The following is a 17,390-nucleotide window of genomic DNA, read 5'->3' on the forward strand; positions in this document are numbered from 1 at the left end:
GTTTGTTTAAAATAGAAGCATTTTAAACTCGCGTATTTTTCTTGTATTTAAGAAGTTTTCAAATTATATCTAAAGAATTTTCACTAAACAGTAACATTCTAGAAGAGACAAGGTGCAAATTTATGTAATTCTCTTCAGAAAAAATATGAACTTAGGGAAGAATCACATTGACAGTAAAATGCTCACCGTATTTCGTTAATTTGCGAATTTTCATTGCAATTCTTACGCAAATTCTCGATTACCGTATTACCCTATCTCATACTCGGTGGCACTAGGTCAAAATAATATAAGAAAATTGAAGAAATAAAACGAAAATTCGATAAACGGTAAGCAAAAACAAAACTGTAAGAGAAATTAATTGTAGTTTTATTTTGCTCACCGTTTATCGCATTTTTGTTTTATTTCTTCAATTTTCTTATATTATTTTCATCTAGTGCCACCGAGTATGAGATAAGGTTATACGGTAATGGAAAATTTGCGTAAGAATTGCAATGAAAATGCGTAAATTAACCAAATACGGTGAGGCAACGGCGAGCATTTTATTGTCAATGTGATTCTGCCCTTAATGTGTTAAATCTTCTGTCAAAGTTAAAGCATCTGAAAATGAATGAGGGGCTGCTTGAGCCTTAAAAGTCTTCAGTCTATTCCTCTGTTTGATTTTGTGCACAAGACTGAACATTTAAGTTTTTTAGCCATATCCCTCACAGATGTCGAAGGATTGTTCTTGTAGCGTATGATCACCTTTGTCTCCAAATCTCGATCTCCAATACCCCGATTTTTTCCACATTCAGGTGTCTGGGCAGTGGTTTTACTGTCGAGGAATCGGAAATTCGAAAAAGTTAAAATAACATTCCGGAAATGTTTATTTTACCCTGCAGTATTGATCCGAAATCGGTGTTAATATTATGCTTTTTAGGTGTATTAGGGTTAAAGTTACCCTTTTTCATGTTAATTTTACCCTTAAAAAGGTGTAAAATTAACATGAAAAAATGTTGATACATTTTTACATCTAAAAAGTGTTAAAGTTACGAGGAAAACAAGTTAATAGCACCTTCTTTTTTCTCACGTAGATATTATTTCTTTGAACTGAAAAATTGCAAAACTCAAAAAGAGGTAAATATTATATTGTTGAATAAATTTGAGTAATAAAACAACTGTTTCTACAATTGATAAATTTATTTTATTTATTCATCACGAATGTCCGCAATATTTTCATGATTTGCTGTAACAACTACATCTTTAATAAATATTCACTTAAATTTGCTATTTGGCTTACAAAATACAGTAAATATTAGAGATAAATTTAGTGAATACTCTCTCTCTTCTCCAGAAAAAATGTCGCTCTTTCATTTACCGTCAAAGAAAAGATCCAAGATGCGCTTCCTCGTGGATTCCAAAAATCGATTTAATATTTCTTTTTTTTTTGTATTTAGTTTTAAAGGAGTTTTAGTCACTGAGGCAAATTGTTCCAACGACGCAAACCAAAAAGACACTGCATGCTTTTCACGCCTGTAAATCACTAATTCGTCACGATGTGTCCTAAATATTTTGTTTAAAGATTATTTTTTTATCCTGTGTGTGTGCCTCTACCGAAATACGTGCTTGATTTTCCCCGCGGAATCAAAAAGATCACAATCATTGAGGAATCTGGGGCTACGGAGGGAAAATCGTTGCGTGAGTTAACAATGGCTGCTCGTAACACCATTTGCCGTTGTTGGTGGCACTTGCAGCAAATCCGAATACTGAAGGAGAGCCTCTCGAAGGGATCTCGACACTTCCGATGATGAAGTTGTCGTGCAGTCCACAAGATATGGATACAGCTCAATCAGTTGCTCCCAAGCTGTTTTTCCGACTAAAAAAACAGTAAAAACATATTTTTTTACTATTTTTGTCTCTACCCAAGACACCAACCTTTTTATGCTATTTGTTTATCTAATGGAATGATTTTTAAAGCACAAAAACATGGTATCTTTCTTAAAATTAATACCAAAAAACGTTAAATTATTTTGTATATCAAGCAAGAAAAATAATTAGCCGAGACACATACAAACTAACCATAAAATTTCAAAAATAAGCCCTGTTTACAATTTTGGTGTAAATTTCTTTTTGGTTATTAATTCAAAACAAATTTCTGTTGTCATGAAACAGTAAAAAAAAACAACAATAAGGGTATCATAGAGGATTCGTTCAGAGGTGGGTGTCTTAGGTTACCATAAAAATTATATTATGGCTAAGAAATCATTTTCTTCACGCTATTTTTTCATCTTTTTCATATCAGTATTTGTATGGAAAACTTATTCTGTTTCTGATATAACTTTATGAATTATTAGAAAATTAAAAAAGAAAACTTTCAAATAATAAAGTTTGTGAATGACTAATATTAAACAAGAGACAAAAATAAAATAAGAGTTTGAAGTTCTAGTTTTTTTGCTAAGCTGTAACTTCTTTTTGTGCTGATATGTATCACTTTTATTATTCCTTTTTACTATAAAATGACACTAACCATTAAAATTACTTGTCGTCGCTGTTGTAAATTGTTTTACTATTATAACTCATAAGAAATCACAATAAAAAATAAAAATTAAATTATTTGAGCTAGAGAGCAAGAAATAATTCTCGAGTAAAGAATAATACTTCTTGTTCTAATTTTATAGTTTGCAGATAATGTGTCTTGGATAACCATTTATTAGTTGTGTATATATTTAGTCTAAAAATTTATTTACTTTTCCAAAAAATCTATTGTAAACAATTCTCACTAAAAGAATATTCAACAGTATTGAGGTAGCCTAAATTTCCTCTTATTAATTTTCAAAGACACCCACCATTTTTATGGCATTTTGCAGATTTTTATTTTCTCGAATGAAAAAAACCTTCTATTCCCAAAAGAACACGCTTGGAAAGTCTTAGCAGAGTTATTCACGTTTTTGCCATTCTTTCATATCTTAAAACACAATGCTTTTTGTTATTATTTTATGGTTAAGGTGTCTTGGATAAAAATTGTCAGTTTTTAACAGCTTTTTACATAAATTGTATTAATGTGAATAATTCATTCCACTAACTCACTTTAAAATAACTCGTAACTAAAAAACACATTTTACTTTACAAAAATCTAGGGAGAAAAGTACCGGAAGAAACCTGAAAAAAATTCAAAGACTGGAGCGTTTGGAAGCTGACGTTTCCTAGTGTTTTTTTCGATCCTTTTATGGCCAGTCTGTTATGTGTCTCGGATAACCATAATTTATTTTTCTTTTTTTTTTCATTTAAAATTAATAATTTCAACAAATTAAACTCTGTTATTGCATAATTATTCCCAACCAAGGATATTTCTGTAGGTTTTTAAATGGTTTCAATTTTCTTTGCTATAATTTTCCAATACATCTACCATTTTTGATGAATTTTAATTACTTTTCCATTTTACTAAAAGATTTTTCCGGGATATTTTCAGAAGCTTAGCGCTTTTGAAAGAGTTTGTTTCCTAATTAAAGTAAATTCGAAATTTTGAATTTCTTTCCTATAATTTTTCAACAAATCCACCACTTTTATGGCACCTTGACGAATTTTACTACTTTTCCATTTTACTAAAAGATTTTTCCGGGATATTTTCAGAAGTTTAGCGCTTTTGAAAGATTTTGTTTCCTAATCAAAGTGAATTTGAAATTTTGAATTTCTTTGCTATAATTTTCTAATACATCCACCACTTTTGTGGCATCTTGATGAATTTTAATACATCCCCATGTTACTAAAGGTTTCTTCTGTACATTAAGAAGTTTTTAAAGTTGTTTGAAAGCCTCAATTTTCTGTGCTATACCTTTCCAATATACTCACTACTTTTATAGCATCTTTATGAATTCTAATACTTTTCCATGTTACTGAAAGGGGTTTCATAAGGAATACTTTCAGAATTTCAGTACCTTTTGTAGATTTTCTTTTACACTAAATCATGTTTGAGCAATTCTTTTTTTTTTCATTTTTATCCAAGACACCAATCTCTTTATAGCACATACTATAATTTTTGGGAAAATCATCATTGCTTACCTTTTGTCGACGAAGCCTTCTTCATTGAAATAATCAATGTTGCAACGGCTTTCAGCACAAAAGATATTTCAGAGAGACGATATCTCGGCAGAGGACACTTTCCGCTCTGCCTCTCATCGTCATTGTACTTCTTGAGTACCTCTTGAAATCTGTGCAAAAGTGCTGTGATTGCCAATCTTCCGGCCACACCACCTTCAACTGTCGTGTTGTTGTTATTTGCATTTGACGTGCCATTTTCGTCCAAGAGCGAAAATTGCAGTAGAGTGTCGAAGCAAGTTTTAGCAAATTCCTCCCTAAGTTTGAATTCTGAGTCACATCCTGAAACTGAGGAAGAATTCATTGAGGAATGGCGCACAGGGAAGTGATGAGGATAACTCACCAATATTTGTAGAAGTGGCTGAATGGATGGATCCTTTGTTGAGCAGAACAACAACATTTAGGATAAATTCTTGAGGGATTTCCGAGGAAAATGATAGAACTTCATCACGTAGAAGTTCAATCACTTGACAGTCAATAGCTTCATCCAGGACAATTTCCTCCAGTCCACGATCTTCAATGGTACAGACGCTTTTGGGGAAGAGGAACTGATCTAGGGTATCTGCTAGATCTTTCCACATGCTGACAAAGTTCTTCCCATTGGCTCTGATGACCGGAAGACCCGTGTGCAGGACACTCATGAGACTGGAAATGGCCAATTTCCACGTACTGGCTGCTGGACATTTGTATTTGAGTGACAGAGGCAGATGGAGAGCTTTGATGATCTCATGGAGAATTGCACTCTGAATCACAGTTTCATCTGCTGCCGTCTGTCTGTACAGCTTAACTACGACTTGGAGGGACTTCTCTCCAAATGGAATGTAATTCATACTGATCCACTCAACATTTGCCGGTGGATTCCTCCCCTTTTTCTCACAGCCCTCATTGAGGCATTCCGGATTTGGGGATGTGCAGGAAAACTGACTGAATTTCAGGAGTTGCTTGAAGATTGCCGGAATCATTGGCCTGAGGCCAGATCCTTGACTCAGAGCCTCCTTCTGCAGCAACTCCATGCAATCGAGTATGCCATCATGAAGCGGCGTCAGAGGTGAATCGGAAATTGTGGAAAGGATATAGGGAGTGGAATCTGTGTGAATAGGAACAACTACGGCATTCATGAGTACCCGACAGAGCTGTGATAGATCATTGTCCGTAAACCTTGGACGTATGTGTTGAAAGAGGGCTGGGAAAATCTGTACGAGAGCTGTGAGAAAAGCCTGACTGGGATAGTAAATCTCTTCGGATTTATCATCGCTCCCATTGAGACTTCCACATTCACATCCAATGTTAAGCCACACTCTCCAGGCTACATTCCACATATCCACACTACTCTCATCACTACCGTCCGCCGGACGATTGTAGATGATCTCCTGGAAGGATTTCAGAGCTGCCAGGGACACTTCATTGCTTCGGCTCAGAGAGGCATTCTCAATGAATTCCAGCAAAAGTGCCCAAGCTCTATCGAAATCTCCAAGTTGCTGCAGCAACTGCCTTTTCGTATTAAATACCCTCGAAACTCCCGACAGCGTCAGCACTTGAGTCTCTGCCCATTGCTTCTGTGCCGTATTCCGAGAATGATGAATCAGAATATTTCCACTTGTATCCACCTTTTTATTGCTAGCAGCACTCGACAAACTTCGAACTTTATCCAAGAGCGGAAAGAGTACCTGCCACAGAACTGCTTGCCACGTAGGCGGATTCAGCAAGTTCCCATGGGCAGAAATGGTTGAAAATAGTGTCTGACCACCGGATTTTCTCACAGCCGGCCTATTGTCCACACACAGATCACCCAATCTGGCATACAGACACATCCAGAGTTTGTCAAAATGCGGCATTGACAGCGTTCCCGGAAAGTCCGGAAACACCGTATTGTCATCCGTGACAGTTTGTGAGAGTTTCTCCTGATTCTGATTGAAATAATCCGAGATATTCCACATGAGTCCCACAGCTGTTAGACTAATATTGAGTTCCTGGGTTTGGGAACCAAACTTAGCAGCTGTATTCACACAGAGCGGAAGACACCGCCATGGCATTACTGGCAAGAAATCCGTCACCACCAACTGAAGACACTGAAAAGCTATACGAATCAGAGCTTCACCATGGTGATCAGAAACTGCCCCAATAATACCCAAAACAAGTGGCCAGCCATGAGACAACGTCTCTCCGGCTCCATTGAGCACCTGAAGGACACAATCCAACTGCCTCTGACGCACATCACCGTGCGGCACTGAAGACAATTCAGCCAGAGGACTCAACAGCAGAGTCTGCAGCTTCTGATTGTCCCTCAATGGTGTCTCATACTTGTACTGCAGAGCAGTTCTCACCAAGTACGTTATAGCCTCTACTCCCCATTCTCTCATCCGAATATGCGGATGCTGACACACCTCCAGAAGGTGATTGGTCAGAGGACGCCAGAGAACTTCAATTCTCTGCAAATTCATCACACCAGTCTCCAGCAATTTTGCCACAGCAAAAAGCGATGGCTCCCTATTCGAATAAGCCAATTCCATGGCTTCGTGGGAGAGTTTGCAGAGAGCATCAATAAGATGATGAAGTGCCACATCATCCAGATATTGACTGGACTCAAACAATTGACTCAGCATTTGAGACAACATCGGCAAATCTGCCATAACAGCAGTCGTGATCACTGCATTTGTGTCTGTTGTTTGCTTTGGCACAGCCTGCAAAAAGACCCATACGGAAATTCACAGCCACTGATACACCAAGATCAGTTCATGGCACACGAGATTCCCAATCCAAATCAATACAAATCACGTGCAATCGACTTGGAAAATAATTTTTTGGGACACTAACCATGGCAACTAACTAGCACTGAACGGAATGAGAGTTAAAATTTGTTAAAAATTGTTTAATTTTGGAGATAAAAAGAGATCATTTACGAGATAAACAAACATTTGATTATTCGAAGCTAAAAAGTAGATAAAATTAACAAAAATTGATTTTTTTAACAATTTATAAACAAACAATGAACTACTTCTAACAATAATTTTGTTCATTTTGCTTTTTAACAACATTTTAACAAACTTTAAATACCTTTTGTTTAAATTAGTTTAAAGTTTGACATTTCTTCTCAGTCATGATTGGATGGTGTACAAATGACGCGTTGCAATTTGGTGAAAGTGCAACGCAATATAGACAGAGTTAAGAGTAAGTGATAGGATATCAATAGTTTAGTTAGTATTTGATTTAGGTAATCTTACAATTAGAGTCTTGATGTCGATGAGAAAACTGATGTGTACATTAAGAGCAAAGAGACAATTTAAATAATTTTTAGTTTTATTTTGAAATATAATCTTCCCTTTTCATATAGAAATAATTTTGTAAAGCTAATTTCATGGGACTAATCAGTTTAATGTATAATTTATTCTAAAGTGTATGTGTATAAATGAAATAAAATACATTCATTAAGTTGGAAAAATAGAGTTTTATTTCAAAAATTTAATAGATTTCAAATAAAGAGGCATTAAGAGGTCTATAAGAGGACCATAAGAGGGTTTTTATTAATTTTTGTTGTTTTTTGATAAATGTTGTTAAAATTTTGATATTGTGAGGTTTTAACAACTTTGGAGATTAAAATTAAACAAAGTCTAGCAATAACGTTGCTTAACTCCAAAATAACAACTTTTGTTTAATCACAGTATGAAAAATATCAATTTTTAACAATTTTTTAATCTCCTTTTCCGTTCAGTGAGAGAATTTCACATTAAAATTTTAATGTGATTCACATTAATTGTTGCTAATATATGTCCTAATGTGCAATTTTCGTCAAGAGCTTTTATAAATCGATTCATTTAGTGATAAAAAAAAGTGGACTTGGTCACAAAAATTGGTTTAAATAGATTAAAATAGCGTAAATACGATTGATAATTAATTAGCAAATTAATGAGGATTGAGCAAATTTATGAGCAAAATTTGCTCATTAAATTTTCATCAGGTACTACTTTATTGAAAAGTCATTGAACAAAGACATTGAAAAAGATCAGTGAAGAGGAAAAAGCTAAACAAAAGTAGACATAGTCTACTTAAAAGTAGACGTATACTTTTATGTCATTTTCTTTTTCTTTTTAATACTTAAATAAATTCATCTCTGGTTCTACTGATCGATTTTCATTTAAATAAGAGAATATTACAGGTTTTCAAAATTTTGAAAATTTTATTTATAATTCATGAAACCGACACCAGAGGCGCTGTAGAAAAATGTATAATTTCTGGGATAAAAATGGAAGGTGTCTATACGTGGTAATTCGGAAATGAATAATAAAAAGTTAAACCTAAATAAACCTAATTAAAAAAAATCTTAAAATTTTAAGTGAATCTCATTTTTTGAGCTACTGAAGCGCTCGCAAATTGAAAAAAATTTGTTTTTGATATCAACGCCATCGGCGGTGATTTTATGAACTTATTATGTTAACACTAAACCTACCGACCGTTTTTGGTCGTTTTTAGATCAAATAACAAACCACGGTAGGGTAGGATACTCAACAATTTTTCCTTGGAAAGGAGCAAAATATTAAAATTAAACACTGAAAAATATATTACGTTCATCTTTTAAGAAATTCGTAAAGTTTGATAGTGACATTGTACCGTTTAGTTCTGTATTAATTTTAAACCGGTCACTTTGACCGGGTTTTTTGGTAGGTTTGTGTTAAAAGGAGAAGGCGTACTTAGAGATATGGTGCTAATCCAATAAAAAATAAAAAGGGGAAATCTTTCAGTTGAACATTTTTTTTAGTACATGGCTGTTCTCATGTATTTCTGCGTTATTGACTTTGGTTCCTGTCACGACTGTTTTCCCCAATCTTCGTCGTGTTTTAAAACCACCAAACAGTCGTGACAGGAATCAACGCAAAGAAAAGTCAATAATACAGAAGCACATGAGAACATACATGTACTAAACATGAGAACAGACATGTACTAAAAAGCATGTTCAATAAAAAGATTTCCACTTTTCATTTTTCATTTACTACTAAAGATTTTTAATGCGATCCACAGGATATATTAGCCAAGATATTAAACATTCAATTAAAAAAATTTGTTTTTCGCACTAGCGCATCTGGTGGTGATTTCTTGAACTTCCAATGTCCCAGGATTTTTTTGTATTTTTTAAATGATTAAGAATCTCATCCGAATAGCCAAGCGAGCACAGTTAGCTGAAACAGGCAGCGTTTTCAGCATATTATTGCTGAGTCGATCAGCAAAAATATGCTAAATGGTTAGCAGTTCTCGAACAAAAAGTGCTAAGCAAATATATTTGGTGCTCGCTAAGAAGTTCCAATTTTTCATTGATTAAACGAGCAGTAAAAAGTCAAATTTGGTCAGCAAAAAATCGAAATGATCAGTAAAAGATAAAAAAAGCCAGTAAAGTTAAAAAAGAGCAGCACATTATTAAAAGCGGTCAGTAAAAAATGAAAAGTAGTCAGCAAAAAATGAAACATGATCAGTAGAAAGTAAAATGTGATCAGTAAAAAGTGATCAGTAAAAAATGAAACGTGATCAGTAAAACATAAAAAGTGGTCAGTAAAAATAAAAAGTGGTCAGTCAAAAATTTAAAAATCCGCAGTAAAAATATTGAATTTGGCCAGTAAAAAATTAAAAATGATCAGTAAATACTGCTCATTTTTAATTTTTTACTGACCTTTTTTTACTGGCGATTTTTAATTTTTTGCTAATTAATTTTCAATTTTTACTGATCAACTCGAATATATCTACTGATCAATTCGAAGTTTTTACTGACCAAATTAAAAATTTTTACTGATTATTTCTAATTATTTGCTGATCAAATTTAATTTTTTGCTGTCCACTTTTGACTTTTTACTGACCATTTGTTTTTTCCCTTTTTTAACTCACTTGCAAACTTCCTCCTGTTGATGGTTTGAGTCCCAGAATCCATACAAGATGCTGAAGAGTGGCCAGAACGATATGCCAGGAACTCCCGAGGATGCTTCCATGGCAATGAGCCAGGTGCAACAGAGCCCTCATGCACTGCAGATTTTTAGCTGTTAGCATCACTGGTCCCTGCTGCACTCCAATTGGGAGCGATGAAGTGGGCAGAGGAGTTCCCACAGCCACAACCTGATGCCTAAAATCACTCTCTCCACAGCCACTCATGTACTGCCCTCCGGACAAATCCTGTCCGTCGGCACGAACATGGCAGTTCAGGGAGTTACTGTGGTAGCCCATATTGAGCACTGACAGAGCGTAATGGGGCGGCAGGGATGCTCGACAGATTGCCGTGATGAATTCATCCCGTGGAGCATGGAGTTCCAGGATTCCGCACAGAGATGCATAAGTCTGCATGGACTTTAGCACATTTTCTGTCACAGATTCATCCGTGGCTGCATCAATTAGTGGACTGAGAGCAGCGACCAATCCGCACCAACTGGAATTGATCAGTTGACAGTGAAGCTCCTGATCCTCCTCCGATGCAGTCTCTTTGTACGGCCTGGGATTCGTCTCACCAATTTGCGAAGGGCCCTGAATGGCCAATGAAATGGACCTCACAATGTCCAGCAAACAGGCATAAGCCACAGAAATGCCATAGCCATCCGGAATTGCTGGTGGTTCCATCTTTTCAAGCATCTCAAGGCTATACAATTAATTATGCCAATTAAATTGAACTCTTCCCCAAAAAGACATTGTGGGTGGAATTTTGTGAATTAATCACATCTTTTTGGGCGTCTTCAACAAAAAACAAATCTTCACTTTATTAATCGCAAAGTATTTTCTTCGAAAGTAACGAGTTCAAGGAAGTTTGCAAAGCAACAAAAAAATTCTACATTTCCCTTTCCGGAAATTTGCAATCCGAATAAATTGCAATTCATCCAATAAACCCAATAAACAATAAATCTCCAAAGTGAATTAAATATTTAATCAATCCAATGCAAAGACAACAACATGCAAATCGTTTTAATTTGACGTAATCCCAGATCAATTCACATTAAATATTTACTACAAACTCAAATTTTGCGTAGTTTATAAAATTTTCAATGACTCAGTGGAATTTCCTTGATTTGTACTGACCCATATTTACACCATCCTAAATTTAATAGACAATAGAGAGGCTATTCATTGAGAAGAAATTGATATTTCATCACAGAGAAATCCGAAAAAATTAAAATAACATTTCGGAAATGTTAATTATTCAAAATAGGTGTAAATATTACCCCTTTTAGGTGTATTAGGGATTAAAGTTACCCTTTTCATGTTAATTTTACCCTTAAAAAGGTGTAAAATTAACATTAAAAACGTTGATATATTTTTACAACTACAAAGTGTGTTCTGAGGAAAAAAAGTTAATTACGCCATCTTTTATTCGCAGTGATGGCTTACGTCAATTATTAATATTCTAAACACCCCTAAAAATCATATTCTGAGATCAAAATCAAGAAAAAGAAAGGTAAGTGTCTTGGATAAAGAATAAAAATGGTGTGTTGTACGAGATAAATTGATATTGACAGTAGTTCAATTTCTAATTAAATAGAAATAGGCAATTACCGAATTCAACAAACAGTAACTGGTAATCAGTTTTATTTATTTCTTCTCGTTAGAAATTTTGATCCAGGGGGTACTCATATTAGAATCTTAACCCTTTAAGGACGATTGGGCCACCTGTAAACGAAATTTTACCTACAATCATCTAAAAACGATCTGTTCTATTTGAAAATCATAAAAATGTGTCCTTCAATTTTTGACGTTTCGTGCTGCACGGAAACGTTCTTAGGCACGGAATCATTTTTTTCGCATTTAAAAATAATTCCAGAGACGTGAAAACATTTCTGGAAACACACAAACGTGTTCAGAAACCTGAAAATCTATTTAAAAAGACAGATTTTTTTTACAATCGCGGGAATGCATCAAAAATATTGGAAGCCTAAGCGATCAAGTTGTTTGAAACACAGAAACACTTATTAGAAATGCAAAAAAAAATTCAGAATAGAATCACAAACTACGCCAGCAACTAACGTCACTAGAATCACAAAAAAATGTTTCCAAAACACGAAAACATACCGAATTGGAGTAATTGTATCAAAAGAAACACTGACACAAGTTAAGATACTCAAAAACGTGTCAGGAAATGCGAAAAGGTTTATAAAACACAAAAATGCTTCAAGAAACGCAAACATTTTTTTTAAGAAACACGGAAACGTTTATTAGAAACACAAAAACATTTCTGGAAATACAGAAACATTTTAAAAAACAGTGACAACATTTCCAGAAAGGTAGAAAACTATCGTAAATCCCGTATACTGCCACTAGAAATGCAAAACCGTATTTAAAACCACGAAAACTCAACGAAAATTGAGTAATTGGATCAAACAAAACACGCACATAATTTAAGATATTCAAAAATATTTTACGGAATGCGAAAAGGCTTCTAAAAACACGAAAACGCTTCTAGAAACGCAAAAATATTTTTTTAGGAACGAGAAAACGTTTTTATAAACGCGGGAGCATCTTGGAATATCGTAACAAGAAACACAAAAATATTGCCAAAAAAGCGAAAACTTATAGAAAATTGATAATACGAATTAATTTCCATAAATATATAAAGGTTCCTCCAAGAACGCAGATTGCTTCTAAAAACGCAAAATTTTCTTTAAAAAAATGTAAACGTTTTTAAAAAACGGACATATTTTTAGAATCGTAGAAATGTGTTGCGGATCCCAGAATGGCGCCACAAGTAAACACAAAAACGTTTCTGAAAAACGAAAATTTATCAAGAATCGAACATACGTATTCATTTTAGAAACACAGCAACATTTCCAGGAATGCAAGCAGCTTCTAGAAACACAAAACGTTTAAAAAAAAATAAAACGTAAATGTTTTAAAAAAGCGAAAACGATTTTAAAATTCAAGGTGTTGCAAAAAACACAGAAACGTTTCTAAAAGAGGAAATACTCATCAGAAATCGATAATACAGTTCATTTTAGAAACATAGCAACTTTTCCAGGAACACAAATGCTGTTAGTAAGACAAAGCGTTTCTTAACAACAAGGACAGATTTTGAGCAAGCCGGAAAATATTGTAGAAGCTTTGAAATGCATCGTAAGCCATAGAATGGTGGCACAAGAAACCCAAAATCGATTTTCAGTAACAAATTTTTCATGCCTTTCTTTTAGCTCAATATAATTTTATGAAATCGAAATTCGGGTCCCTTCTTCTCAAAAGATTTGCATAATATCTCACTCTTTCGGTCTCAAAATTGAACTGAACTACAGTAGACTCTCTCAAATTCGGGCATTTGGGACTGAAATGTCAACCGAAAAATTCGGGCAGCAAATTGTTTGAAATGCAACGATTTTTTGTTCATCTGCACACTCATATTGAGTTTACATGCTCATTGCTATTATAAATTTCATGAAAACCTCTTAATAATGCAAAATAACATCATAGCTAAGACAAATTATGGCAAATTTGAACATACACTCTTAGAAAAATTTAGTAACAACAACCTCATATACAGTTATGGAAACTATAAAATATAGTAAGCATAGACCCATCCATATATTTAGGTAGGGTAACTAAATGAAATATTTTACCAATATTAGTTACAGTATCTTTTTCATTTAGTTATCATAACTATTCAGTGACCAATATTAGTTGGGATATCGATTTCATTTAATGAACACAAGCAAATATAATAGTATGAGATCGTTATGAAATAATTGCCGCAACTTATCCACGTAAATATTGCCTTATGTTCTCACTACTAACATAATTATTATTCAATTCAATTCAATTTATTTAAAACCCACAAAAAATAGGGTGATTCCCTCTTACAAATTTGTGGCAAGTAAAGAAAAAAAAATAAAAAACGATAGAAAAACAAAAACGGAAACAAAAGAGAACAAATGAGAGGACAAAATTATGAGGAAAATTTTTTAAGATTATGAGAACCATTTTAAACATATTTAATAATAATCACCCGAACAACTAGTTTACATTAGTAATGATGTCTAAACTTTTCTAAGAGTGTATTTGCTTCATTTGATAATCATAATCGAACTTGAAAAATGTCAACAAACTTTTTTCGAATTTAACTGCCACCCGAATTAAAAAGTGGCCTGATCTTAAAAGAGCCGAATTAGCGAGAGTTCTACTGTAAATTTAATTTGTTGTGATTTTAAAAGAAGAAGAAGAGTACGAAAGAGTAGGACGGACATATGCAAAGTTTTTAAGAAAGAGAGGGATGTGAATTTTGACTTTAAGAAATTTTCCTGATCTAAAAGGTGTTCCGGAGCCATCAGAAATGAATTTTTTGGAACAGCAAAATCGTTTTCGAAAATTTGGAAACGTTTCTAAAAACGTATCCAAACGTCCTGGAAGCGCAAAATTTCCAAGAGAGCATTTTAGTAAACCTCAGATTTGACCTTTGTATTCATCAATGACATGCCCCTTTGTGATTAATTCCGCAAAATTCCACAAAATTAAATAATTTGACACTCACTATGTTGCTTTGCACTGCCCCGTGGGAAAAGTCGCCGTGAGGGGCAACCAGACGCCTCTGAAGAGAAATCCCGGCTGCGGAGATACTCCCGGACCAACTGGAAGGCCCCCAATGAGCGTTGGCGAGTGAATTTGAACAGGAGGCGGCTGAGTGCTGGTGGTACTGGTGCTCATGAGCTGCGAAGTGACAAAGAGGCTCTGCACGTAGGCTCCGAGGGAATTAATGATGTCCCTGAAGATATCCGTGGCATGATTGCGTAAGTCGTAGCATTTGCAGAAGGATACGAGCAAATCAGGCTGAACTGTCATCTTATGGAGCACTTCTAGGGCCAGAGATCTCTGCCACGATGGCTTATCGGGATCCAGGAATTTGACAATTAATGAGAGAAAAATCTCACATTCTGTCACCAGGAGACTGTGGTACTTTTGAATGAGAATCGAGACTACCCTGAGGAGTCTCATGCTGATGGGGAAATAGGGTTTCTCATGGGGAGCACTTGGTTGATTGGTTGATTGCACAACTGTGCGGTATTTGATGTTGGGAGAGAAGAGTTTGATGACCAGAGCACAAACTCGTTCTTTCAGGAGAAAGAAGAATTCTTCATTTTTGAAGACACTCGTGAATGATGCAAGAACCGTTTCTAGGAGTTCCAGACCAAAGGTCCTGGTCATCTCAGTCATACCGAGCAACCAGTAAGGTTGATCAGCATTGACCAGTTGAACGAGATCTTGAAACAGAAGAAATGCATCGGCTGCACAGGGTTTGAGACCTTTTGGTGCAATTCCCGTTGCGAGCTTCAGCTCTTCCAGGTTAATTTCTCTCTTTTCCGATTCCGAAGCTGTTTCAGCCTCTTCCACAACAACCCTCTCAAAAACCAGGGAGACCAGTTGCCTCACAGTAGCCCCAGCCGTGTTGATGGTCGTTGAGTTTTTGGTGAAATGCAACCGAAAACAGAGGACCAAGGTCTTAGCCAGGGTCTCCCCATGGACAACTGTATTTGTGGTCAGGAGGAGTGTAACAGTCTGAAGGACTTTAACCTCCTCCGTGCCATTTTCCATCAACATCCACAGTGTATCGGTTATGTAACGTGCACCTTTATGGTCAACAACCTGCTGAGTTATGAGCCTCTGCATCATGCCCAGGCAAAATTTAATAATCTTAACATCCTTAGATTCACATCCCTGAACCAGTGGATAGAGAATTTGATTCACAACATAATAAACTGGTGTCTGGGGATTTGCTATTGCACTCTTTAGCTTAGCTATTGCCTCTTCGCAAGACTACAACAATCCAAAAAGAAAAATAGACCCCAAAAACTAGGTATTAGTCACCCTTCTCTTTTAACCAGATCACACTCCTTATCCTTATCACAGCTCAAAATTAATACAAAGCAAGTGGCATGATTGACTATTCCCCTTCCCCAGTATATTTACCTCTTTTATCTGTGGATACTTCTTCTTGGTCTCCTGACCCAATTGCCGGAAATCACTTTGGAGTACTTCGAGAAATTTTTTAGCTGCCTCCGAGCCCGTTGTTCCACTCACAAAAGACATCTTCTTGTAATGCCAATCGCAACCACAGCTTCACATCAACAACACCAAAAAGAACTTTTTCAATTTTCACCCTCACTTCACGCACTTATTCTATATTTTTCTTCTATTTTTTTATTTCCTCAGGGCGCACAAAAATTAAAATTAGTCGCGTTGGCGACAAACACAACCACAATGGAAAAATATTCTCATCAATGGACTCTTTTTTTTATTGGTGCAATTGTCACGACGACACCAGCGCCAATCCAGGGCTGACAATTGCACAGAATATCAAATGGAATATTTGCAGATAAAGGCTTATCTTACAGATAAGATGCCTGCCTCATTTGAGAGACAATTGTAAAATCTCAGTAATAATCATTTGATAATTGCATGACATTCCTTCTCAATCAAATAAAACAGAATTATCAATTGTACGATTCATCTAAATAGCAATTTAATGTGTTTATGTTGGTATTAACTCATCTGCCATTTCACTTCTTCGTGGAAGTGGTGCTGTCTTTTGTTACCCTATTTCCCAGTGGACAACCCACAACGCAGAGTGTTATGCATTACGTGTCGTAAGGCGTACTTCACACTGATTTACAAGCCATTATTTGTAAGGTTGATCTTTATACAGTAGACTCTCTCTCAATCGGAAATATGGGGCAAAATGTCATCCGGTTTAGCGATAGAATTGAGCGTCAAAGCCTTTGTAAATTTCACAAAGAGCGCTCAATTATAAAGAATCACGATAAAATAGGAAGAACTACAGCGAATTAGCTTCATAATTAAATGTGAAAATTGTCAACAAAATTTGACGCCCGATTGAGAAAGAGCCGATTGAGTGAGAGTCTACTGTAAAGAAAACTTGCAAAATCCAGTACGTCCAGTACAGTTCTTCAAATATGAAATCTTTAAATATCCAGAACCAAACGATGGAAATGGTGGAAATGCTCTTTTCGCAGGTTGTATAAGCCGCCTGAGCCAACCATGTTCAGAAAGTACAAGCTAAACAAAGATTTAAAAGAAAAACTAATGCGCAAGACAAGACAAAAATAAGAATTCAAGACGACAGAAAGAATCGAAAGGGCCGATGTCTCTTCTCTCTAGGAAGCTCATTCCAGAGAATCACACCCTAGACAAAGAGTGAGATATGAAGAATACGGCTCCCCGATCTCGGGACGACGAAACAGGAAGACCTGGCTGACGAACCAGATTGAAGCAGCTCAGCAAGATAAAGAGGCTGACGATATCGAAGTACGCGACATTAAAAATCGACTGCCCATGACTGCAGATAGAGTTAAAAGTTTGCCCCAGTA

At 35.5% G+C, this 17,390-nt stretch overlaps 1 protein-coding gene across 1 annotated transcript; it reads right to left on the bottom strand.

Annotated features, from left to right (window-relative positions):
* Positions 1 to 1,157: 1,157 nt before the first annotated feature.
* On the bottom strand, positions 1,158 to 16,324 carry LOC129806267 (protein MON2 homolog). The gene is made up of 6 exons (XM_055854735.1): positions 15,973 to 16,324; positions 14,540 to 15,819; positions 9,940 to 10,678; positions 4,415 to 6,752; positions 4,036 to 4,359; positions 1,158 to 1,852 (listed from the first exon to the last, which is right to left on the bottom strand). Exons 1-6 carry the CDS (start codon positions 16,090 to 16,092, stop codon positions 1,680 to 1,682), a joined length of 4,974 nt encoding a protein of 1,657 aa, XP_055710710.1. The 5' UTR covers positions 16,093 to 16,324; the 3' UTR covers positions 1,158 to 1,679.
* Positions 16,325 to 17,390: the final 1,066 nt, after the last annotated feature.

The sequence above is a fragment of the Phlebotomus papatasi genome, chromosome 3 (assembly GCF_024763615.1).
Source record: "Phlebotomus papatasi isolate M1 chromosome 3, Ppap_2.1, whole genome shotgun sequence".
NCBI classification, from domain to species: domain Eukaryota; kingdom Metazoa; phylum Arthropoda; class Insecta; order Diptera; family Psychodidae; genus Phlebotomus; species Phlebotomus papatasi.